Below are 24,628 nucleotides of genomic sequence, written 5' to 3'. Positions count from 1 at the left end.
GGAATCTGTTCTATCTTCTTCATTCAGCCAGCAGGTTGAATAAAGAAAATGGAAGCGTGCATACCCGACTTAAGTTATCAGTGTCTGAAATGGGAATTGTCTGTTTAGTGCCTAAAGCAAGCATTCCATTTCTCCAGGCTGTTGTTGTCCAGGACAGAATCACAACTGGGTTCTTGTTGTCACTGTATGAACGGCCAGTTAAGAGCTGTCAAGGATGATTGGCTGCTCATAGGTTGCTGCATTTTCTGCATTGCTGTTTGCCTTATTAAACAATCCCAATTCATTAGGACTTTTCTATGTATTTGGTTTACTGTTAATGCTGATAACACCTGAATTGTTTGCAGGTGACTGGACAGTGTTTCTGCAAGCCTAATATCTGCAGCGGATCATGCAGCAAGTGCAAAGATGGCTACCACAACCTGAAGCCCGACAGCTACTTTGGATGTCAGGGTAAATTCTGATTCCAGTCTAACACCTCCAAGAAAGTTTACATAACGATACTACTATACACCAAAGAACCAAATTCACTATATGGGAAGAGATCTAAAGGAAATCCACCTATTTCCATCATGGATACATTGGTTGGATAAAACTAACTAATTTTTAATTGAAAAAGACTGCTGTAGGAAGCACAAGTTGTGCCTGACAGATTCTTGCTTCTCAGGGTTCATGATAACATAGTAGTCCAGGGGTAGGCAACCTGGGCACTCTAACTGTACTTAAAATCCCCATCATGTCTCTGCCTCTGGGAGGCACGCCTGTGGCTGTCAGAGTCTTGCAGTGCCTCATGGGACTTGAAGTTCCACAACATCCCGAGTGCCCAAGTTGCTTACCCCTGCACTAGTCAATAGAGATAGGAACAGGATGGGAGCCTGCACTTTCCACAACTGCTGGAGTGCCAAGGTTTCCAATCCATGTAGTAGCCATTATACACAATGCATTTTCATTCAACAACCCTTTCCCCTAAATCTTTTTTATTAGTGGATATTGGCACTCTGCTGCAATAAAGGGATCTATAATATACACACGCAGCTGTTGCTGTAAAGGGTCAAGCCACCCAAACTATTATTTTTGGTTTGCAGGAGAGATAAATCACCTGCCAGTATCTTGTATCTGTCATGGAGTCTGGTGGTGATAGCATTATGATTGGGTTAAAGGAAATCTGTCAGTAAAAACCAGCTGCAGGTGTAAAGCGCAGGCACCTAGATGTTCTCATTCTACAACCTCACCCTGTCAGATACAGTCCTGTATGCCACAGGGTGATGAATTCCCCTCTAATTGGATATCTGGAAATGCCTTCTTAATGCACTGCTAGAAGAGCGGATGCCTCCTACGCATTCCACAGCTAAGGCCGCTATATATATCCTATTTGCTGCCAACTTGGGCCCAGTCCTCGCAGCTTGGCAGAGTGAACTCACCAGGTGTTTTTTACCCCCTTGCAGGATGCCAGTGTGACATCGGAGGCTCAGTCGGCTTGGCATGCAACGCCAGGACGGGTGATTGCCAGTGTCGTGAAAATGTGGAGGGACCGAAGTGCAACCGGTGAGTGTGTGCTGGGAACCGGGCTGGAATTGCGGAACTATCACACAGGCTAGTAATTGCCAGATTAGTACCGGATGTGTATGTTGGACTCTTGTCACTGAGCATCAGCTGTTCCAGCTAATGAAGTCCCGTTGAAATCAGCTCCATTTAAACTGGAGAGAGACAGCTGCTGTGGACTATCATTACACTGTAAAAAATGGCATTAGATGTTTGTACAGCATTATCCCCCCTCGTTTTACTACAGCTGGTTATGTAAACCGTATTGAAAATGACCTTGGGATAATTAATTGATGAATTTGTCTGCAACTTCATTCAGGGTTAGTAAATGAAGCCGGGCACCTCTACAGAGGCCGGCCATGAAACAATATGGCTGCTATTTTTAGGGGCATTTCAGGACCGTGCAGTGCAATGTTAGTGTAAGCATATGAGTCCACAAAAGCTTTATTTGCTTCAATCTTAATTGCATATTTCTTCCTCTATAATGTTTTTGCAATGCACGTTAGCATTACTTTTTTTCTTTCTTTTAAAATACAACTTGTTGCAGTTTTGATCCTCCTGCTTTTTGTTTTACATTATAGCCAAAAAAAGGAAAGAGTGTTGGCAACATAAAGTGTTGGAGATAATTCTTTGTCTCATTAATAAATCAGACCCATTGTGAGCCGTCTTGTGATCTCGCTTTTTAAAGGAGTACGAAAAGAAAACGAAGGACTGCCAATGCTGACCACCTGATATTTCTGACTTGTAACAAGAATTTAGATTAGGAAGTAGAATGAAATCAGAGCTGTGGATCTGCATACTTATTCCTTTTCAGAAAATATTGAAAACACTTGATTAGCTTTACAGCCAGGCAAGTGGCATTCTAAGAAGAAGTTAACAATGGCAGTCCCAAAAGTTTCTTAGTACGGGTTTCCTTTAAAAACCTTGGCTATCCTTGAGTGTCAATGAAAGATGAAAATCCCAAGTACTGAAGGGGGTGTATCCCTGCTACGTCCCTGAAAAACTGCCCATGATGTCAAGTTATTGGGAAGCTTTTTGTGCAGACTCCTGATTGACTATGTTTCACCTCCCAGACCTGTGAACGGATATTATTTCCCGGATCTGCACCACCTGAGGTATGAAGTGGAAGATGGGCGGACGACGGATGGAAGGCCAGTCCGATTTGGCTTCAATCCTCTGGAGTTTGAGAACTTCAGCTGGAGAGGATATGCCCAAATGTCACCGTATCAGGTGAGACCAGCCTGTACTTATGGAAGAGAAGGGTTATGTTGTCTGCAAAAGGTCGTATTCTCAAGTGCACTTTGGAAAAACAAGAGGGAGAGTTTGTCAATTTTAGAGGCAGCAACAGAACTGATACATTAGGTCCTATGTGTTAAAATTGCACGGAAGCCATGGTGGAAGGTTTTACCAGTTTTAGAAGATTATAGCTGCCAGTAGAATAACTTGAAAGGTAATTTATATTAACATTGAATTACTGGTATAGTAATTGTAAATATCAATTTTTCAGTGGCTCTATATATATATATATACACATCTATACATATATGGCTATTTAGCAGGAGACCTGTATGTGTTTTAAAGGTTCTGTTTTCAAATGATGGGCTGTTTAGTCACGATATGTAATAAAGTGTGGTTCTCCATCGTCATATGTTAACATTGTTTCTCCCCATCTCTTCACAGCCAAAGGTCATACTGACTATTAACGTGACATCCCCTGACCTTTTCCGTGTGGTGTTTCGGTACGTCAACCGCGGCACAGATAGTGTATACGGGAAGGTGTCATTTATAGAAGAGAAGAAGTTCAATGCCTGTGCTAACTGTAAGTGCCCAATCGTCTTTCCACCCCATGCATACTAATGGTACATTCCAGAGAGTAGACACTGAGACTCGACTAGCCGAGGAATGTCTCATTAATGCTGGCTGGGGGGTGGGACTGTCGACACAAGATCTACTCTTCGTTTTTGTCCCTGGTGTGAGCGTATTGAGGCCCCTCTCTAATCTTCTTAGGGGATATGTTTCTGCAGAAACATAATTACAAGGCTTGTGGATTTGGCTGCTCAAAGCTGAGCTGGCTGCTTGACATTTTGAAACTTTTTTTATGAAGAGACAGCTGAGGAAACTCATAAATTTGGATAATCTCAAACCTTCAGTGAACACCACAAACCTCATGTACAGTATAAAAGTATGTGTTCTTTCAGTAAGCTGCAGATTTTACTTCTTCCTGATAGAATGATAATGTGCTGCATTATCATTCTTGTTTCCGCTTCTAGTAGTATTATGAAAATGTGTTTAATGGACAGATCAGGCAACCAGTCACAAAACACTACACTTTAATGTCTGTCCATGTACCTGTCTATCCGCTTTATCTTTCCTTTTTCTTTCTTTTTTTACCTTTCTTCCTTTCCTTTCCTTCCATCCTTCATCCGCAGTTTCATTGGACTGGAATGGCATTTGCCAACACATAGCCATGAGGTCACTGAGAGCTGGCTCCATTAACGTTCTCTTCTGAAACTTGAACACATAAAAAAATCTGTTATATAGACCATGACATGTTTTCTACAACATTGTACTAATAGGAAGAATTATTATCTGGTTCCCAAGTCAGACCAGGGCAGGTTTCTCACTGGCTTTAGTTCTCAGGATCTGCTAATATATGTCCACTCTAAGCCAAATGGATGTAGAGAGTGTTGCTGGAAGGATGTAAACGCCAACGGTGTACAGTAAACTGAATGAGGACAATATATTTAAGCCAGAGCTCTTCTTTAACCAATCATGTACAACACAACAATTCATCAAGTTTATTATAACACCATCAATTTGTCTCTCTGTGCAGGTTCTGAGCAAATCAAGCAAATCGTTTTTCCTCCAAGCAAAGAACCGGCTTTTGTCACTGTCCCGAGCAGTAGCTATGGAGAGCCTTTTGTTCTTAATCCAAACACGTGGTCGGTGGTGATTGAGGTGGAGGATGTGCTCCTGGTAAGTCTTTTGGCTCCTCTTAGAAGTATGTCAATGATTTGATAACAGTATTCTGATTTTACCGTATATATATTTCCTCTACCAGGATTACTTTGTCTTACTTCCAAGTGCCTACTATGAGGCTCCGATTCTCCAGGTGAAAGTGACTGAGGCCTGCACATATGCTCCAACTTCAGAGCAGGCCAATCAGAAGTAAGGATCCTCTAAACTGCACAATTTAGCCAAGAACCAAAAATGGCGTTAGTTAAAAAGTGCATGATGTAGGCCTATTAGTGCTCATGATAAAGACTCATTAGAGAGATAACAGTTAACAGTAAAAAGCCTATATATCATAAGATGGCACAGACATTGGGATTAGTAATATTTATCTAATAGAGTCTCATTATTTTGTACTGATGTTGTTCTCTCTAATCACATTGTTTTTCAGTTGCCTGCTGTACAAATATCTCTCTCTGGATGGATTCCCATCTTCAGAGGGCGTTGAAGGTACCTGCCGAATTGACAATAGCCTTCCCCGACCCTGCCACACAGAGCAGATCACCCCCCGGCACCCACCATTGATTGGCTGCTATGGAAGCGATGTGCGTATAATAAGAGAGAACATTGATGTCATTATTAAGTGTTTAGGTGGTTTATAAAAACGCTGAACACCATGGTCTGTCTCCTAGATTGATGTCCAGTTCAATCTGCCAGTTCCTCACCCGGGCCGTTACGCTATTGTCGTAGAGTACGCCAATGAGGAGGATATGCAGACCACCAGTGTTACAGTAAACTCTCCTCAACGTCCTACACAGCATGGAGTCTTCAGCTTCTTCCCTTGCAAATTCAGGTCTGTATCTTTTCTGCGTTGGTGAAAAAAAGAGACACAAGTTCATCAAGTTCATTCTTAAATGTAAAAAAAAATCCTTGTCACCTCAAAACCCCTAACCCATAGCAGGATGGTAATACTTTCTGCTATGTGTTTCTTAGAAATATAAGCAGATATTCAGATTTTATGATTTTAGAAATGTGACTATTTCTGTTTTTGTTATTTAATGTGAACTTGGGTACATCAGTTTGTTGATTTTAGCAAAGTCATTTGTGGTGCTGTAAGTATCTCTGATAACCTTGTAATCAATTTCTGTATCCTGGACTACAGAGTTTCAAGTTCCTCTGGCTACCATATATATCCCATATTGGGCCCTAATGTCCAGGTGGGGGCAGAGCTAAGCTTGAAGTAACAAACATTGAAGACATTCAATAGCATGCACCTCGCATCCAGGCACACAGAAATTGATTAGAGGAACGGCAAATGTTTCTTGCTGTGCCTGCACTTTGGCAGTATTTTCTTAATTTCAACACTGATGTTTCACATGGGATTGCGCCACTTTAAATAAAAAATATGTACACTAGTATTATGTTGTTTGAGACATATCTTATAAATCTGTACAGTTTCCTGTGCCGTGGGGTGGCTTTGGACCATCAGCAGAAGGTGGCTTTGTTTGACCTTAACACAGAAGTCAATATTCGCTTTACAGCAGACAAGACTCAGTTCCACCTGGTGAGTGTCGGAAGAGTGTTTGGTGTCTTCTTTGCTCTGTATCACTTGTTCAAGCTCTAAATTCTTTCTGCTGTTTCCTCTATCAGGGCAAAGTCTACCTGATCCCTGCTGACCAGTTCACTGTGGAGTACATCGAGCCACGAGTACACTGCATTGCTGTTCATGGATCTTTTAACCCCAGCAGGTATTTGGCTCATGCCTATTTGCGTCTAACAGCTTGCACGATACTTTCTTGGCTCCTGATCTTATATCTCCTTTGGTCCACAGTGGTTCTTGCGTTTCATCGAGGTTCCATAAACCATCACAGTCAGTGGTTTTAACAGAGGGGAAGACCAGCTCAGTGTCAAACAAAATCCCTGTATGGCCAGGACACCAAATTCCTACCGACAGCCAGAAAGCTGTGCCACATCCGACATCACTGCCGCCGACAGCTGTAGATGCCAACAAACTGATACGTCTGCAGTCTCCTGAGGTCTGTGATAAATTGTACCCCCTTCCACAAGATACAGGCCATGGTGGAGTGACCTAAAGTTGTCTTTTTATGCATAGCCCACTTGCAACCAACAGTGAGACCCTGCTCCTAGCCTTGTTCAAGTCATTGGGTGGAATAAATTCTATGCCTCCAAAAACATTCATACTTGCTTGCTTAGAGATGAAGTACAAAATGCATCTGTAGTTTCCATCAGCAGAAGGAGATATAGGTGAATATGGTGGTAGCTTCCATGATCCTGGGAAATGATGATCAGTGGTGAACCCTCTTTGCTAAATTATCCAGAAAGAGGTTGAATTTGTTGTCTATCATCTCTAAGTGTAGTGCAGCCACTATTTCCATCATAGTCTATGAGCACCCAGGTCTTCACACCTACTGTGCCCATTATGAGGTCTTTCCACCATCCCCAAAATTAACGTGAATACACAAAATTCCCAGGTGGGGTGCAGCAAATTATGACAGGTAGATCTCACTACTGGAGTATCCAACACACATAAGAAGCCAGGGACTGATTACACCTAGCCATAAAAATAACTGCCAGGGCCGAAACTTGGGGGGGGCCGGGGGCGAATGTGGGGGGGGGGGGGGGTTGTGCCCCAGGTGCCGCTTTAGGAGGGGCGCCACTGGGTATGTGGATGGACAGGGGGAGCACCCTGGGACTTTACCCCTGGTGACAGAATGTCTAGCTTCCCCACTGATAACTGCGAAATCCCAATGTCATCTAATGTCTGAAGTTACTGTTTGAAACGTTATCAGATTTCATAAGCAACATCTGTAATAATAGACTCTTTTCTATTGTCTTTGGAAAGCAGACGACGGTGACATATAATGGACGTGTTCCATCACCAGGGCGTTACGCCTTCATCATTCACTACTATCAACCCTCCCAGCCATCATTTACTTTGGAGGTACAGGTGCATGGTGGCCGGGTTTGGAGAGGTAAGGCTTATGGGTGTTAAAAGGTCATGAGCCAGTTTTAAACACATTTTGTGGATGACTGAAATAGACATATGATCCATTTTCTCTCCCTAGGCTCTGCCAATGCCACATTCTGCCCTCATGGTTTTGGTTGCCGTAGTTTGGTTTTGTCTGAAGACCAGGCCATCCTGGGCATGACCGACAATGACATCACAGTCACCATACATGTACCGGACGGAAAGATCATATGGCTGGTAGGTTAATAACAATTCCTAGTGTACCAAACATTTACATTTTGTGCCATTGACTGCTATAGAGTGAATCAATCACAGAATGCAGCCTACTCGTTTAAAAGGCGAGAGTGACATTGCTGTGATAGGCCATTGCCTGCTGTAAATGAATGCCAGGTACTTTTTAATGTTGAGGACTGACCAATACTGTTATGACCTGTATTTTAGGAGTACATACTAGTGATTCCTGAAGACAGTCACAGCTCTAGCTATCTGGTGGAGGAACCACTGGACAAGTCGTACAGTTTTATTAGTCAGTGCAGTAGCAACAGCTTTCAGAGCAGGTAACCAGCTTTATTTTTTCCCTAATCGCGTAGATAGGTAATAGGGGGTCTTGCTGATCTTTTTCTGTGTCTTCTCCCACCAGTCCAGCTTCGTCTAAATTCTGCCGAGACGCTGCCATCTCTCTGTCTCTCTTCTACAACAACGGTGCCCAGTCCTGCAACTGCCATGAGGTTGGCTCCATGAGTACAAAGTGTGAGCCTTACGGAGGGCAGTGCACTTGCAGACCCAATGTGATTGGAAGAGATTGTTCGCGCTGTGCCACGGGATTCTGGGGATTTCCTGATTGCAGGCGTGAGTACCAGTGCAGCTGATGAAAGAGGGCAAACCTTTTATCTTGGTGTTGTCATTCCGTGTTAAATGGGTTATTTAGAGCATGTTGTAATCAAATCCTTGTAGCATCCACAAAGTTTAACAAAGTCCCTTCTTCTTTCACTCCCCATTTCTTTGTAACTAGGAGCCATACCAGAATATTAATATTACTATTATAATTTAGGAGACAATGTTGTCCAGCCAAACATATCTAAATAAGATGGTCAGAAGGGTCCCATTATTGCTTGCAGGCACGAAGTGGCAGGATACTTTTAATCTACATAATTGTTGGATTAATGAGTGAATGTCTTACCATTCTTTTTTTTTTCTACTTCAGCATGTGAATGTGGATCACGCCTGTGTGATGAGGTGACTGGACAGTGTATCTGCCCTCCTCGTACTGTGAAACCAGACTGCACCGTTTGTCAGTCACAGACCTTTGGTTGCCACCCGCTGGTTGGGTGTGAGGAGTGCGATTGTTCCAAGATTGGGCTGCAGAATATTACTGAGCCAAGCTGCGACATCCAGACAGGACAGTGCACGTAAGTGAGAAACAATATTCTTGACACACTGGGTACCTTGAATTAACTTTCATTTAGAATAAAGGCAAGGTCCTTTCCCTCCAAAATCCTAGATACCTAATGCTGAACAAGTGACACAGGCATGTGATTTATGTATCATGCGACAACAGCAATGGCAACTTCAGTCCTGCTTACTAGGCGCCATGCCTAGTAGAAAATTTTCTATGTTGCCCACAGTAACAATTCAGATTATTTATTTTATTTTTGAGCATTGACTGGGGAAACTGGTGGGTTGCTGATGGATGCACGCAGATGGATTAAAGTAGAATTGAGCCCTAGGCAAAGGTAGCTTTGCTCTCCCCATCCTTCCGATTGACATTGATAAGGATTGCAGTAGGCACAGAGAAGCAGCCTCATTTGTATTGTCTGTACTGGCATGGCCTCATCAGACACCTGCTGCTTTTAAGTGCATTCTCCCTTAGAAGCGACAGGCAGGTTCACAGCTTTGAGCAATTCTGGTATCCCGCTGATACACTGCAGGAGCATGAAGGTTGTAGCTAGGCCCCCTGGACATCCACCAGGACATAAGCTTTTGCCTAGATTGCCTTGTGGAAAACACAATTAGGATTACCTGGCTCTGAAACACACATACTCTCCTTTGAAATACTTCCTGTAATCGTATCTAGCTGCTTGCAGTATGTACGGAAAGAGCTATTCCTATTTTCTCCAGCAACTAATTTGATTCTACCTATCATGCTTGTGAGATTGGATACTTAAAAGAGAGAATGTGATTGATGAGTGGGTCTTGACAGGCAGTTTGACAAATTAGGGCTTGCCAAAGAAGAAAAATTTAGGTTATGGTACTATCCAACCAGTTATTATAGGCCATTACATGTTCCCATCAGCAGCTCTGTGGCCTGTAGTTTCTGCTATGTCCATACCTCAGCTTATCAAACCACAAACAATTCCTCTGATCTCTGATGCCTGAATTTCCCCAGCAAAAGCCACTGCTTCAAAGGGAATTCCCAGGGTTCATTTCACAATTGATTCAAACTACAAAATTGTTCTTCAGCTTTGTGTAGACACCACCCGCTAAGATATTGTCAACCCGTTGTCTGACATTATTATACACTTGGGTGGGCTATTACCTTGTATTGACCCATGCATTGTCATATAAGAGGGCTCTTCATATATAAATCTGTCAAGGTAATAAAGTTTATTATGGGCTCTAAACTCTTAAAATCATTATGTAGCTTTGTCATAGACAGTGAGGTCTCAACCCAGTCAAGTGACAGATCTTTAAATGGATTATCTCTTTTGTTTTGTTTTTAAAAAAAATCAGGAATCCCAAAGGCTCAGTGTCACTATTCATGTTTCCTTCACACATTTACTATTGTAGGTGTAAACCAAATATCATGGGACGGCGATGTGAGAAATGTGCTCCTGGGTTTTACGGATACCCCAACTGTAAACCATGTGACTGCAACCGAGCCGGTACCGAAGCCAGCATATGTGACTCCCTCACCGGGCAATGCCAGTGCAAGGTCAGCTCTTATGAAAAACATAGTATCTACAAATGTTTTTTTGTTTTTTTTCGGTGAGCTGTAAAAGTGATTGACTTAATCAACATTATACAAGCAATTTATAAATATCACTGATTTGGTTAATTAAAGTTTCTACCTGCATGTAGGAAAACGTGGAGGGCCCGCTGTGTGACCGCTGCCGCTTGGGAACTTTCTATCTTGACGCGGATAATCCGAAAGGTTGTACTCGCTGCTTTTGCTTTGGAGCCACAGATCGGTGCCACACCTCGTCCAAGTATCGTTCTCAGGTAAAGGTGTCCCATCTATACGTTCCAACCACAGCAAGAGAAACCATTTTCCAACTGTTATTTTTATATGCCTAACGATATTTAGTTTACAAGTAAGAATAGTTTATAGAGTCAGCAGTCAGCACATAATGTCAGGGAAGGGCGCAGAAGAAGCCTTTCTAGCTAATAAAAGTAATAGGTTGCACACTCTGTGGTGTTTGTTTCTTAGACAACACCTTTAAATTATTTAGAAGCCTGACAGGGTCACAATAAAGTGTGTCTAGAGAATTTATTGTTTACATTTTGGATAGGTTGGTGATGGGTTAGAACCACTGTCAGGTTTGTATTGAATAAAGTCAAATGAGAGTGCCAAACAAAGTTTCAGAGGCTCAAAGACTTCCTCCTTCCTCAGGGCTACAAAACAGGCATTTGTATTGGGGGAGCTCTGGACAAATGCCCAGTTTGCTCACCACCCAATGCATTCCCTGCCTGGTGACCATTGTCACTGGAATTGAAAGTGAGGAAAAATCCAACATTTTTAGTTGTCAACAGAACAGATATAGAGGGAAAAATCTTCTAATGGGGACACTAGTTGCCTCTCTAAGAGATTTACCTTACCTTGCAGAGATTTGCTCTCTCTCTCTGTATTTTGTGTTGACAGGGCAAAACGTAAAGGGAAATCTCAACAATGGGACACAAAAATAACTGACAGTGGTTTTATCCCAGCACTTCGTTATCCAAAATGAAAAAAAGGTTTTGGCTTTAGATATACTTTGTGTTTTTTTTCCTCCACAGTACATTTGTCTTAAGTGCTGTGACTAAGAGGTAAACTCGGGATAGAAAGGCATCTGTCACGCTTGTCTCCACACACTTCTGTGTCTTTCTGTAGCCTCTCCCTCCCCAGTTGCAATATCATTTTATTTACCATTGCCTGCAGCAAAGCTGACATGATATGAGACAAGTGATTGATGCGTGTGGAGCACTGTGCGTAATCAGATATTAATAGGCAAGTTGGTGGAGGTTTTCTTTTAAACAAATGGATTTAGAGACATAAGCTATGATAGAGCTAATGTAAGTTGTACAAAATGTAAAGCGCTCGCCATATTGATTAGCATGCTTGTAAATACCAGTGGTCTGTGTCTAACATGAGGTCCATCAGTTCTCTTTTTTCCACTCACATGCAAGTTTGACAAATAACCTGTTTGTTCTGTTGATCTCCTGCAGTTTAGCGACATGCGGGGATGGGTTCTAGTTGGAGGAGAGCGACAGGAAGTGGAGATCTTGGAGAGGCCTGGTGAGGGCCTTGTGGAGGCAGATCTGAGAGATGTTCCCGATGTCTACCAGGAGTTCTACTGGCACGCTCCACGAAGCTACCTCGGAGACCGGGTGAGCTTAGGCTTTGTTTTATCTTGTTTTACTTTTTGCATCTATGTTAGTTGAACTGATGACAGCACACATGCGGAGATCTAGAAAATGTAAGAAACTTACAGTGGCTTAGTGGTTAGCACTTATACCTTGCAACACTGGGGGTCCCAGGTTCAAATGCCGGTCAGGACACTATCTGCCAAGAGTTTGTATGTTCTCCATGTGCTTGTGTGGGTTTCCTCCGGGTACTCTGGTTTCCACCCACATTCCAAAGACATGCTTGAAGGTTAATTGGCTCCTGTCTAAATCGGCACATACACTAGTATGTGTTTGTATGTGAGATAAGGACCTTAGATTGTAAGTTTCTTTTGGGCAGGGACTGATGTGAATGTGCATTATGTAAAATGTGCGTAAAATGTTGGCGCTATATATAAGTACCAGTAATAAATAATAAGTCTGCCTGCCTGTTTAAATATGAAGACTAATGGCTTCTGAATTTGAAAATAAATATTTTGTAATAATTTCAGATGATGAAAATGCGAATACTACACATTGAAACTATCCAGCAAAAATAAAACTGATTGATTGGCAGTTTAGAACCATTTTTCCCCTTTCCCCCACTATTGATCGAGAGGCGGGCGAACCCGGTATGTGTTCGCTCACCTCCCGATCTACTGAGCCGACCTGTGACAGTCTCATTGTCACATGTCGGCTAGAACTATGAGGTGAGTGAAAAGCACTCACCTCATAGTTCTCCTTTAAGGCCACACTTCCCTTCCTTCCATTAGGGAAGGTCCCTTTGACCGTATTTACACTCTGTCCTCTTAATGTGGATAAGAAGAAGAGCGGCAGTGGAACTGTGTAAATTAAAGAAATACTATTGTTTTGTGACCTCAGGTCTCTTCTTATGGTGGGTTCCTGAGGTATGAGCTTAATGCTGAAGCTATCAGAGGAGACGACATCTACATTCCTGTGGAGCGTAGACCAGATGCCATACTGAAGGTACAGACCACTTCCAAGTTTCCAGAGATGATATCGGTTACAAAACAGCTGAATAGAACTGGATATTTGTGTTCTCTTCCTGCAGGGAAACCAGATGAGTATTGCGTTCCTGGAGACAAAATACCCGTTGCCAGGAGAGAATCATCAAGGACAGATCCAACTCATCGAGGTGAGAATGGGACCTTTGTATTGGGTAGCAAGCTGTATACAGTGTGCTGTCACTTTTTTATTATCTGGTGTCCAGATCACAAGTCTAGTTGAACAGAATTATGTAAAACAATTCACTTATATTTAATTCACCTGTCTATTCGGTAGCTCCTTAAAATACACCTTCACTGCTGCATCATTAGCAGACACACAAGTGCGACCCTGTAAAGTAATACGACGGGAGGCACAGTCCCTGTGTTAGAAATGTCACTCTTCTCTTCATTAGAATGACGTCAGAATATTTCTCATCTGCAGAGTAACTTTATCCATATTGGGACGAACAATCCTGTATCCCGTGAGGACATCATGATGGTTTTGGCCAACCTGGAGCAGCTGCAGATTCGAGCTCTAAATTCTCAGTCGTCCGCCATGGTGTCTCTGCGCCGGGTGATTTTGGAAATTGGACACAATGCCAATACTGGAGTGCGGGCCAGCAATGTGGAGCTGTGTATGTGCCCAGCCAACTACCGCGGAGACTCCTGCCAGGTACACAACTCACCCGGCCACATGTGCTGCCTCATTTTCATTGGCAAAGCAACAACTGTCGACTTTACTGCTAGTAATCTGATAGTGTAAGCTTTAACAAATGTCTCAGCATGCGGGAAGTGACAGAAGTCTGTGATGCCAGAATAGTCTGACATACTAGAAGATTTACAAGGGCCTTCCACTTTTTTTGATTGATCAGATTTCTTCTTAAATTTTGGAATATAATTTCCACATCCTGCACAATGCAGCTTTTTATGCTGGCACTCACTGTAATAGAGTACCTTCCAATGTTTTATATCGTTTCCTATAATAACCAATCACAATCCAGCTGACATATTTGTAATTCTGGTGCCAGAGTCACCGATGATAATCAATCACAATCCAGCTGACATATTTGTAAGCCTGGTGCCAGAGTTACCTATGATAACCAATCACAATCCAGCGGGCATTTGTCATCATCTGTTGTTGTTCCTGACAGGAATGTGCTCCTGGATTCTATAGAGACATGGGTCTCTTCCTTGGTAAATGTGCTGCTTGCAACTGCAGTGGCCATTCTGATCAGTGCTTACCTGGGACTGGAACTTGTGTGGTGAGTATAACACCATATATCTAGGACTGTGGAGGTCTTTGCAGCTCCCTTCCCAAGACATTTACCGCTTACCCTTACCCTCCCTAGAAATGTCAACACAACACCGAAGGAGACCAGTGTGAACGATGTAAAGATGGCTTTGTGGCCAATGGTACCATTGAGGGATCATTACAGTGTGTGGCGTGCCCCTGCCCCCTATCTGTGCCCTCCAACAAGTAAGTGCCTACTAATGTTACATTATGAAGAACCTGTGACATTTAATATCTTACATGATTGTAAGCTCACGTGGTGCCATTCTCCTGCAGTTTTGCCATTGGATGTATGCAGAGAGGCTTGACAACTCAATGCCTCTGCAAACCAGGCTACGCTGGGGCCAAGTGTGAACGGTAAGTGGACACTTATGGTTTTTTTGTCAATGAGAAAGTTCTGGGTAGAAAATAAAATATAAGATTGTTTACTTTGGAGCAGTTTTTCCTTTATTTTGCTCTGTAAGTCTAAAATAGGTGGGGTACACAGAAGTATCTCCTCATCAAACCCGCAGTATTGTAATTTCTGTCTACGGCTTCCATCTCTGGATACATTTAAAATGTTCTCAACAAACCTTATTAGATTTGATGTTATTATGGAAGAGTGGCAGCTGTCACACCAACTGTTCCTCTGCAGGATAATTGGGGCTCCCAATGTGTCAGTCATGCCACTGCGCGTGATCTGTCTTACAATAAAACAATGCTGCCAATTCACTCAGACTGTATGTATAGGAATCTAATAAAAAGTTGTATTTCCCAGAGCAACCAAGAGAAAATATCCCCCTGGCGAGACCCATAGGATGACATAATGCACGGATTGTTCTGATAAGGATGATTCTTCTCATATCTATGATGTATAGGCTTGCTGTTATGGAAATATATTTAGACCCCCACTGGGTGGTCAATATTTTTCTAGGCATTTGATCACTAACAGAGGAGACTGTAGCACTTCTGCACATTGGAGTGAAGTATAACACAATTTCCCCTGCCCACATGACAGAGAGCCATGTGGGAAGCATGAAAGTGAACTCTGCACTGGCCACTACGTGCTCTGCTTATTAAGTGGTATCCGCATATGTTGACAACAGAGAGGAGTGTGGGTATTGCCTGCTGCTCTTTGCAGCAAAGCAGTGATGGGAAAGCACATCCAATGTGCCTTGATTTTGAGCAACATACTTCTACCAGCCTTGTGAACCCCAGGACCATTGCTTGAGTCTAGAGGGTTGCTCTCCTTAAGCATAAATACCCATTATGTGTGCCCAGCACCCAAATTTGCCCACATATGAAAAATAAATAGGCAAGAGATATGGTCAGGGTGTTGGCATATAAGTGCAGGATTTATTACACATGTTTGCCTAATATTGCATGTTTTTGTCTAAATGATCATCTACATTTTCCACCCAATAGCTGTGCCCCCGGTTATTACGGGAACCCCATGGTAATTGGAAGCACATGTTTGCCCTGTAACTGCAACGGAAACACCGACTCCAACATGCTCTTCAACCAGTGTGACCCTTTGTTGGGCACTTGCTCCGGCTGTATGTTCAACACCGCTGGGCCTCACTGCGAAGTGTGCACACCTGGCTTTTATGGAGACGCCATCATTGCCAAGAACTGTACCAGTAAGTTTACAGCCAGTATCACCTTCAGCTTTTGCAGATCCATAAGAGCCATAGTTTTCAAATCTAAAGTAAGCCAAACATGGCACTGCTCACTTTAAGCTTGTTGCTTGCACTTTCCACTTTACTGTATCACAAGTCTGATTGAACCTCATCAGTTCAGAAATCAGGCGCAGTTTAATCAGTATTAGGACTGAAAAATATAATTAACAATTTATTGATATACAGAATTCTATATTATCAAGTATTGATTTTAAGAAGATTTGTGAATCACATTTCAGTTCCCCATGTATTTAAAAGGTTGGCCACCACTATTACAACTTTTGCACCGGTTTTGTTTTTTTAGGATGTGGCTGTTCTACCTGTGGAACAGACATTTGTGACCCAAGAACTGGACAATGTCGCTGCAAACCTGGAGTCATCGGACCTCACTGTGATCGCTGTCAGGTACATACTACATGCCCAGCTGTCTTTATCCAATCTTGGTGCTGGTTTGTGTTCTCCTTAGCTGCAGTAGTAATCCTTTTCTCTCCTATTCCAGGAGGGTTATTACGGGTACAATAGCTGCTCCGGATGCCAACGTTGCAGCTGTGGTTCCGGCTCTACTAGTTCAAGTTGTGACCATCTCACTGGCCAGTGTCTCTGCCTTCCTGGTGTCACTGGTCCTCGCTGTGAGCAGTGCGCTCCTGGATTCTGGGGGTTCAAACCGAGTGGTTGCACAAGTAAGTACAAAACTGGGGTCTGATGAACTAGCTTTCCTGTGTTACTTAAGCGCTTCCCATATTCAAAATGTAATCCCGATCTCATACAGTCTATATGTAGTGATGCCCATTCTAGATGTAAATATTATTATCATTATTATTTATTATTATTATTTATAAAGCGCCAACAGCTTGTGCACCACTTTACAAAATAAAGGGAGACAGTACAGAGGCAATTTTTGCAATTTTTTTCTAACCCTCTTGTCATTTCAAGAGAAGGGGGTTAGAAGGGCCCTGCACATGAGAGCTTACAATCTAAAAGGGAAGGACAAGTGATACAAAAGGTAATAAGGGGGTGAGGGGTTAAGTTGATGGAGAAAGTGATAGTTTGCCTTGTTCTTCAGTTTAATGGACCATTGGCAGTTCCTGGTGCTGCATGTGGAAGCAGCTGCCAGGTTTAATATGCTAAATTACAGAATACACTTGTACTAGGACTAATCAGAGGTTACCGGATTTATGTCATTCAATTACAGCGAATTCCAGAGAGCAATGTCAATTTTAAGGCTCGGCACGATATCTGAATATGGCTAAACACCTGAACACACCCATGTCATCTGCTCTATTTACAGCTAATGATTTCCCAGCTGACAAATGATGCAGAAATCTATTAAATGTCTTTTATTCTACAGAGTGTCACTGTAAAGGGGGCTCATGTGACCCGCGTACCGGTGAGTGCCAGTGCAGCGACGGGCTAACGGGAAAGCAGTGCGACAAATGCAGCCGCCAGTATGAGATTCCAGTCAGCCACGGGCCAGAGGTCATGAAATGCGAGCGTAAGTATTGATAAGATCCTCTAGTATTTGTATTTATTTAACAGAGGAACAATAAACTTTTAGCTTGAAAATACAACTAAAGCCACCAAAGAGTTCCAAGGCCCAATGTGTTATATATACATAGTACTAACATATTCTGCAGTGAATTACGGCATAGATGGACGTTCACATCATACATACACAGACATTAAGTAATTAAAGCGCTGCGCAAACTGTTGGCGCTATATAAATCCTGTATAATAATAATAATAATAATTACACTAATGGTGTGTTTTAGGTGTGTGGGAGGAAACCCACACCTAAACAGAGAACATACAAATCCCATCTATATAGAGCCCTGCTGGGAAATGGGTGCAAAGGAGATATGATACCCCTTTAAACAATGACAAACCATTTGTAACATGGTCCAAAGAACTTCACAGTAACCATGCAAAAGAAGCTTTATTGGCATTGATCAAGTCTTAGTTTACAGTTTTTAAGTCTAGATCTTTGTAAACAGATGCGTGTTATCTTTTTTATAATTTATTCAAAAGTTTTACAAGTTAACAAGTCACCCAGCTTCAGACAAAATGTTATATATATAGTTTTTGTTTTGTTTAGAGTAGGGAAGGGTTTGAAACTGTGTTGGGTTTCTGTTGCTGTCAGGACAGGAAGTGATGAGAAATATCTCCAGCGAGAACACAGTGAAAACCACATACGCACTTTGAGTAGAGTGAGGAAGGGTTAGAATTCCTGACTGGTTTTGTTGCTGTTGGTGACTTCCTGTCCTGGTGAGAACTGCACCCTCCATTTCCTGTTTGGATATACCAGAGACAGGAAGTGAAGGAAGGGTAGAAATTAAACCTTTTTTCAGTTTTAAAACTCAACTTGTGCCCTGCAGTATATACTTATATTATGATTAATTGGTGTGTAATTACTTTATGCAGCATGTGACAGCTGTGTGGTGACCCTTCTGGAGGATTTACAGAGGATGGCAGATTTTTTCCCCAGTGTCCGAGACCAGCTGACCAACCTGAGTCTGAGTTCCATTGCTTGGACCCGCTTGGGTGGTCTCAATGCCTCTATTGCCAACCTCACAGTAAGTAAGATATAGGTGCCGGCTTTGAGTGTGTAGCTGAGTGCCAGTATGTTAGACTTGATAATATTACATATATTGTCTGCAGGATCTCTGGCTTCATTATCAGAGCTCCATCAATGGTATTAAGGATAAATCTGACGATCTGGAAGATGATAGTTTTAGCCTCACACAAGACCTCGACACACTGGAAGAAAAGGTGAGAGCTGCTCTTTCCACTTTTTCCACAAGGGGGTGTCCACGCATCTACTTTGTTAGAAAATGTATTAGTAGGGAAGATATATTGACACTTATTAAATAATTAGAGAACGTTTAAAAACATATTTGCATTTGCGAGCACCTTAGAATTTAGGGTATTTGAGGTAATACTATGTGTGGGAATATATTTTGTTACACATAGTTTAATTCCTATACAGTAATGACAGAGCAACAATCTGCAGCCAGGTCGCCTCAAATGATGATAAAAACAAAGCAATAGGTTGCTCTGAGCTGCACTACTGATATTGATACAGTATGAATAACATGTACAAAATAAATGAATTATATAAAAAAAACTCATTCAAGATGTTCTTTTTCAGATGAATTCAACCAAACATAAAGCTGCAAATGTACAACAGGCAACCAGAGACACCAGTCAGAAGGCCAAAGACTTGACTAACCGGGTGCAAACTCTCTACAAGCTCACACAGGGTAAAACATTCTGGGGGTGCTACAGAACAGGGGGTTACTTTCTGTTAAGCGATAGTGACAACCGAAGCCAGCACAAACTTGGATGATACAAAATGGCCTTTTAAAATACAGAATAGATCCATGCCCTTGTTTGCTAGCTTTTTGTACATTTCAGTTGGTAAAATGTTTGTTGTCACTCTCTTCACACTGCTTTACTACACACAAAAGCTGCATGCTATTAAATTGAATCTATGCTTTGGGCATCCAGAGCAAAGCAACAGGTTTACTTTAATAGTGTCCCCACCACCGGCTTATAGTTACCTTCTCTTTGCTCTTCTGCTCGGCTCAGCCACCAGGAGTGAAGAAAGGGAACCCCCTTGTAAGCCCAAGTCACAACACAAGGCTGGGGACTCCCATGTGGCAGTTCTGGGTTACATAGGCATCCAATCCCCAAACACAGTGCACAGTCATGCTTTAATAGAAAAGCTCTTTCCAACACTGTTGCCAAAAGGTTAAACGCCGACAATTGTCCAAAACCTCTGTGTGCTGTATGTTGTAGCATTAACAACTGTACTTGTCACCGGAGGAGCCTGAACTTAATTATTAGGAGGGGTGTCCATATAGTTTTGGACATATAGTGTAACTATACATTTGTAGACTGGTAAATAATATCTACTTGAAAAGGTCATGTGACATACCTGCTGGCACATGAGACATAATAGGTCACACCAATTCTACAGCTGTGTTCCAACTTTTGGCCTCCATGGTCTAGGACTACAGTCACACACGTCTTCACTTTTACATTTTGACTGCCTAACAGGTCTGCTCCATCAGCTGAGCAAGATTGGCTCCTCGAATACCACCAACATGACATCCACGGAGGAGTTCAGGCAGATCGTGACTGATGTGGAGCGAATGCTGAAGGAGATGAGAGACAAAGATTTTAAGCATGCTAACGGCTTGGCTGGAAAGGAGCTTGAAGAGACTAAAAAATGTAAGTGATAAGGGACCGCCATCATCGTTGGATCCATAATCTACTAGGCTCACATGCTTTCATTCATAGTTTAGATGGTGGGGGTCAGAGGGAGTAAAACTTCAATTAGGTCCTTAACCTTGGAAACAACAATTTGTATTGGGTTTAAGGTTCTCTATACTTCCCTGCCTTAGCCTGTTATCTGCATCATGCTGAAAGGAATGCGCTAGGCTAGATGTCTGCCTATTTTGGACTTATTGATACTGAATTTTAAATCCTTATATTTTAGTGCTAGACCGGGTGAAAGCAGAGCTACTGAATAGTGTTAAAACCAACCAAGACATTTTAAATGACATCAAGACAAAGCTGGACACCTACAACTCAGAGGTGATGGATCTTCGGGATGCCATGAATGAGGCAGTGAATAAGACCATAGAGACCGAAGGCCTCAACAGCCTTAACCACAACAGCCTGGAGGAGAACAAGGTACAGCAAGGTTCTGCTACCAAGAACAAACATACAGCAATAAAAACATTCCAATTTATAAAAGGGGTCATAGGATAGTAGCATTGGCTATACTGGTGAATCTGACTAAGGACTTATTCTTACAGCTAAAGCTTAAAGACCTAAAGACTCAGCACAAGGAGCTGGTGTCAGCCGTGAAGATGGCAGCAGATGCCCTTGCCCAGGTCTCGGACATCCTGCAGATGATGGAGAACTTGAAGGAGGTAAATTTTGGTCTGCATGTAGCAATGAAGACTACTCATACTCACAGCTAGCCTACTGTCATGGAGTTCACAGGTTATCAATCCTTTTCTTCCTTAGGAATATGAGAAGTTGGCTGCAGAGGTTGATGGAGCCCGAAGCTCAATCATGGACCAGGCAAAGAAATTCTCCCCAGCGAGCAGCAAGTTAGCCATTGTAGAAAAGGCCGAGGAGCATGCCAAAATGCTGGGACAGGTGGCCAAGAACCTCAACAAGTAAGAGACATGATGATCCGTTTTTGTCTAAGGGACGGGTGGCCACTAGTAATGGCATGAGATCTGTTGTCTGTTACCTAATCATTAAAGAGACCTTGTTGCCGGACCATTTATTTCAAAAACAATCTTCCCATAAAATTATAGTTGCATTTAATGTATTTTATGCATGTGATTTCCTGTAAAAGCCTCCCTAGTGTAGAAGCCCTGAGACTGCTGCTGCCAGCTAAGATGTGATCTCCACAGCCCCAGCTGAGCTGTCACTTACCTAACACTCCCCTATACATAATATTCCCCTTTGCTTCTCCCTCAACAGTTTACATAAAATGTTATGTAGAGTGGTGAGGGGAGGAGCTGGACCAGCACCATGCAAGGAGGAAGGGGGTTGTGCTTGATTCTTACATTTGCTAGTGAATAATTTGCCAGTAAGCATTTAAGATACTTGATTTTCCTGCTGTAGCTCCTCTGGCTATAGCAGGTGATAGCAGTGAAAAACACATCAGATAAATGACTGTGCAAGTTGGTGTTTTTGCCTAAAATTATGTAAACGTCTCTTTTTTTCTAGTGCCATTAAAGACTCCAATCAAGACATATTCATCCAGAAGGCCATAAACGCCTCCAACGCTTACTCCAGCATTATCGAGGCCATGAAGCAAGCCGAGAAAGCGGCCAAGGATGCCAGCCGTGCAGCAGGAGAGGCACTTAAGGTGAAGGTCATGGCCTGGTGTGATGCAGCCACTGTTGTATACTCTGGAACTAGCTATACACGGACTGAATCACTCGATTCCCCCATCTATTCTAAAAAACGGATGGTGGACTCTCCACCTGCTGGGTATTGTATTCAAACACCTGGCACCGGCAGATGTCTTAATACTTAAACAGTGGCTGCATTTTTCCACCTGGTTCCTTCGATTTTTTAGTCGAAGTTTTTAGAGAGGGGTAGTGCACACAGGGCCACCCACAGCATCAATTTTGTCCAATTCAGTAAGAACTTTGAGCCATGCATGGCTAGCATTAGGGTCTAATACACAGAGTCATACCATCACACACTATGAGGGTCTATTGCAGGCTTGTGACAGATCCTGGAGTAAAAACAATCACAAAAATCTGCACAGCCACAGATGAAAGCTGATTTCTGGTTGCTGTAGGTTCCTGAACTTTGCTTGATGCCTGATGGAATATCCATGTGTCTCTGTACAGGATGTGGTGTCCCAACAGCTTGCCAAGAGAGGAAAAGAACTGAAGGACAACAGTTCAAAACTGGAAGAAAGAGCCAAAGCGGCACAAAGCGAGTTAAATGGAGGTGAGATAATGCAAAGCATCACGTACCGGTGTACACGGTATCAGGTAGCATTGTGGCAGATTTGAGCACTGGTTTTAATAATTTGGTAGTGGGAGGGGTTTAAAAGAAATTTTTTTACACAATTTCCACTTCTTTATCCTTACATCTCAATGCCGCTGATCTCCTGCAGCCTCTTCTTGTCGATATGCACTCCAGCAATGGCTGCATGGCATTTTTCAGGGTGGGTTTTCTGATGGTGGACCACCCTTGCGTAATGTGTGTTGGTACATCCACTTGAAGCCAACAATAGGGGTGCACATGACAGAGAACCAATGCATGTTAAGGAGACCGAAGTGACCCCATACGTTCCTCAGCAAGGACCCTCATGGCTGGACCATGAGGCTGTACAGTGTACGTGACAAGTCATTTGGTCCCTTTGTGGCTGGACGTACAGTGTACGTCTCCGGTCACGAAGGGGTTAATGAAAGCTGCAGTTTTAAAAAGATTGAAAGCTACTTTAGAAATTGTGTTAATATGTTTAAGGTTATGTGAGATTTTAGTGGTTGAGTTTACATCTACTTTAACAGCTGGTGAGATCAGTCAATCTGTTGGTCAACTCATCGACTTGTAATATGATGTGGATCAGTAGCACATTGTGGAGCACAGCAAATCAGGAGGTAAAGCCTGCTTATGTAATAAGCAAATATGGCTGCCCCCTTGTACATGTATGATTACAAATTGTACAAATAAACAAGATTTTTAAAGCATTAATGTATCATTACATTGAGCTTATCCCTTTTACATTCTTTTATATAAATCAACCTTGAAAAGTCTAAACATTCCCTTAACCCCTTTGTGACGGGAGACGTACAGTGTACGTCCCGTCACAAAGTGGCTATATGACTGGCCACGTACACTGTACGTGCCGAGTTATATTAGCCTCTGTAATGCTGGTAACTGCTGATTCTCAGCAGTTCCAGTCATTAATTAATGCCTCACTATTGAGACATTCATTAATGAAATAGTTAAGCTTTTTTTAAAAGCTTCTTTCTTTCATTAATGAAAGAATGAAGCCTTTACATTCAGATACGGGTTCGCTAAATAGCGATCCCGTATCTGACAGCTGAAGATAGCAGAGAGGTAGCAGTGACTCACCTCTCTGCTATTCGTTTTGACAGCTGGAGAGCCTGGCCCGATGTTAAATGATACATTTCAACCACTAGATACAAAATGTATCTCTTGAGTGAAATGTATCAGTTTTGATCGTCTAGGAACGATCAAAGACCTTTAGTGAGATCTGATTCTGACATGCTGTCAGGATCAGTCTCTAAAGTTATTATTAGCTGTTCCTAAGCTTGGAGCAGCCTGATAATAACTAAAAATGTTAAAAAGTTAATTTATTAAGCAGTCATAGTGATTGCTTGATATAAACTGACAAAAAAAAAAATTTTTTTTTTTACACTTATTTTTTTTACAAAGTGTAAAAAAAAAAAAGTGTACAAAAAATTAGGAAAATAAAACGTTTATATATAAATATATTTGTATACTATAATTATTATTAAAAAAATTCTAAAAATAATAATAATAATCAAAACTTGCTGCTGTGGAAGAATCACACAGCAAAAATGTAAAAAGTGTGTCAGTCATTTAGGAACAGAAACTAAAAACTAGCTCAGTCATGAAGGGGTTAAAGCAGTAAATGACTAGAGCTGCGGATATAATCAAAGACACTGCAAGGTGCAGCGTCAAAGAACATTAGATTTTCACTGATTACAGTAACTGAAATCTGATTGGTTTCTCATTCTGTCGCCCTATTCACTAAGCCCCAAAGGCTTCTGGAAGACATGGCTGTGCCGTCCAGTAAATGATGCCGACACTAATACGTTTGTCAGGGAGAAGTTCAAACAAATGGCAGTGTTTCGGTGAGTCAGTGCAGGTCCTGTATTACCGGCTGACCTCTCTTTCTCTTCAGATGTCCAGAAGAAGCTGCAGGAAGCCACAAAGAAGCTGGAGGACAGCAAAACAAAGAAGGCAAAATTAGAATCCGACCTGAGATCTGCCATGGAGAAAATCAGCATGACACAAGGTAAAAAATGAATTGTTGCCATCGTAACCAAAGCCAAGAGGGCTCCTCCGGCTAGGAGCG

At 42.3% G+C, this 24,628-nt stretch overlaps 1 protein-coding gene across 1 annotated transcript in view; it reads left to right on the top strand.

Moving 5' to 3' along the window:
• Positions 1 to 24,628, top strand: part of LAMA5 (laminin subunit alpha 5) — a 119,638-nt gene that overhangs the window by 75,595 nt on the left and 19,415 nt on the right. The window contains exons 20-59 of the mRNA XM_018560158.1: positions 345 to 450; positions 1,443 to 1,542; positions 2,613 to 2,769; positions 3,220 to 3,358; positions 4,373 to 4,515; positions 4,601 to 4,707; positions 4,943 to 5,096; positions 5,184 to 5,344; positions 5,947 to 6,055; positions 6,142 to 6,239; positions 6,323 to 6,517; positions 6,605 to 6,611; positions 7,355 to 7,484; positions 7,578 to 7,717; positions 7,922 to 8,037; positions 8,121 to 8,329; positions 8,685 to 8,889; positions 10,268 to 10,412; positions 10,559 to 10,699; positions 11,903 to 12,064; positions 12,941 to 13,045; positions 13,131 to 13,214; positions 13,508 to 13,738; positions 14,217 to 14,327; positions 14,415 to 14,542; positions 14,633 to 14,713; positions 15,761 to 15,975; positions 16,319 to 16,419; positions 16,514 to 16,694; positions 17,363 to 17,506; positions 18,433 to 18,584; positions 18,670 to 18,780; positions 19,160 to 19,271; positions 20,071 to 20,244; positions 20,513 to 20,709; positions 20,835 to 20,951; positions 21,049 to 21,203; positions 21,766 to 21,907; positions 22,401 to 22,503; positions 24,455 to 24,568. Of these exons, the coding sequence (XP_018415660.1) occupies positions 345 to 450; positions 1,443 to 1,542; positions 2,613 to 2,769; positions 3,220 to 3,358; positions 4,373 to 4,515; positions 4,601 to 4,707; positions 4,943 to 5,096; positions 5,184 to 5,344; positions 5,947 to 6,055; positions 6,142 to 6,239; positions 6,323 to 6,517; positions 6,605 to 6,611; positions 7,355 to 7,484; positions 7,578 to 7,717; positions 7,922 to 8,037; positions 8,121 to 8,329; positions 8,685 to 8,889; positions 10,268 to 10,412; positions 10,559 to 10,699; positions 11,903 to 12,064; positions 12,941 to 13,045; positions 13,131 to 13,214; positions 13,508 to 13,738; positions 14,217 to 14,327; positions 14,415 to 14,542; positions 14,633 to 14,713; positions 15,761 to 15,975; positions 16,319 to 16,419; positions 16,514 to 16,694; positions 17,363 to 17,506; positions 18,433 to 18,584; positions 18,670 to 18,780; positions 19,160 to 19,271; positions 20,071 to 20,244; positions 20,513 to 20,709; positions 20,835 to 20,951; positions 21,049 to 21,203; positions 21,766 to 21,907; positions 22,401 to 22,503; positions 24,455 to 24,568 (5,482 nt within the window). The remainder of the gene's footprint in view (positions 1 to 344; positions 451 to 1,442; positions 1,543 to 2,612; positions 2,770 to 3,219; positions 3,359 to 4,372; positions 4,516 to 4,600; positions 4,708 to 4,942; positions 5,097 to 5,183; positions 5,345 to 5,946; positions 6,056 to 6,141; positions 6,240 to 6,322; positions 6,518 to 6,604; positions 6,612 to 7,354; positions 7,485 to 7,577; positions 7,718 to 7,921; positions 8,038 to 8,120; positions 8,330 to 8,684; positions 8,890 to 10,267; positions 10,413 to 10,558; positions 10,700 to 11,902; positions 12,065 to 12,940; positions 13,046 to 13,130; positions 13,215 to 13,507; positions 13,739 to 14,216; positions 14,328 to 14,414; positions 14,543 to 14,632; positions 14,714 to 15,760; positions 15,976 to 16,318; positions 16,420 to 16,513; positions 16,695 to 17,362; positions 17,507 to 18,432; positions 18,585 to 18,669; positions 18,781 to 19,159; positions 19,272 to 20,070; positions 20,245 to 20,512; positions 20,710 to 20,834; positions 20,952 to 21,048; positions 21,204 to 21,765; positions 21,908 to 22,400; positions 22,504 to 24,454; positions 24,569 to 24,628) is intronic.

Source organism: Nanorana parkeri, unplaced genomic scaffold, assembly GCF_000935625.1.
Source record: "Nanorana parkeri isolate BGI_ZX_2015 unplaced genomic scaffold, ASM93562v1 scaffold17, whole genome shotgun sequence".
In the NCBI taxonomy this organism is placed as follows: domain Eukaryota; kingdom Metazoa; phylum Chordata; class Amphibia; order Anura; family Dicroglossidae; genus Nanorana; species Nanorana parkeri.
Note: the sequence above shows the minus strand (reverse complement) of the source record. Positions and strands in the feature narration are given on the sequence as shown.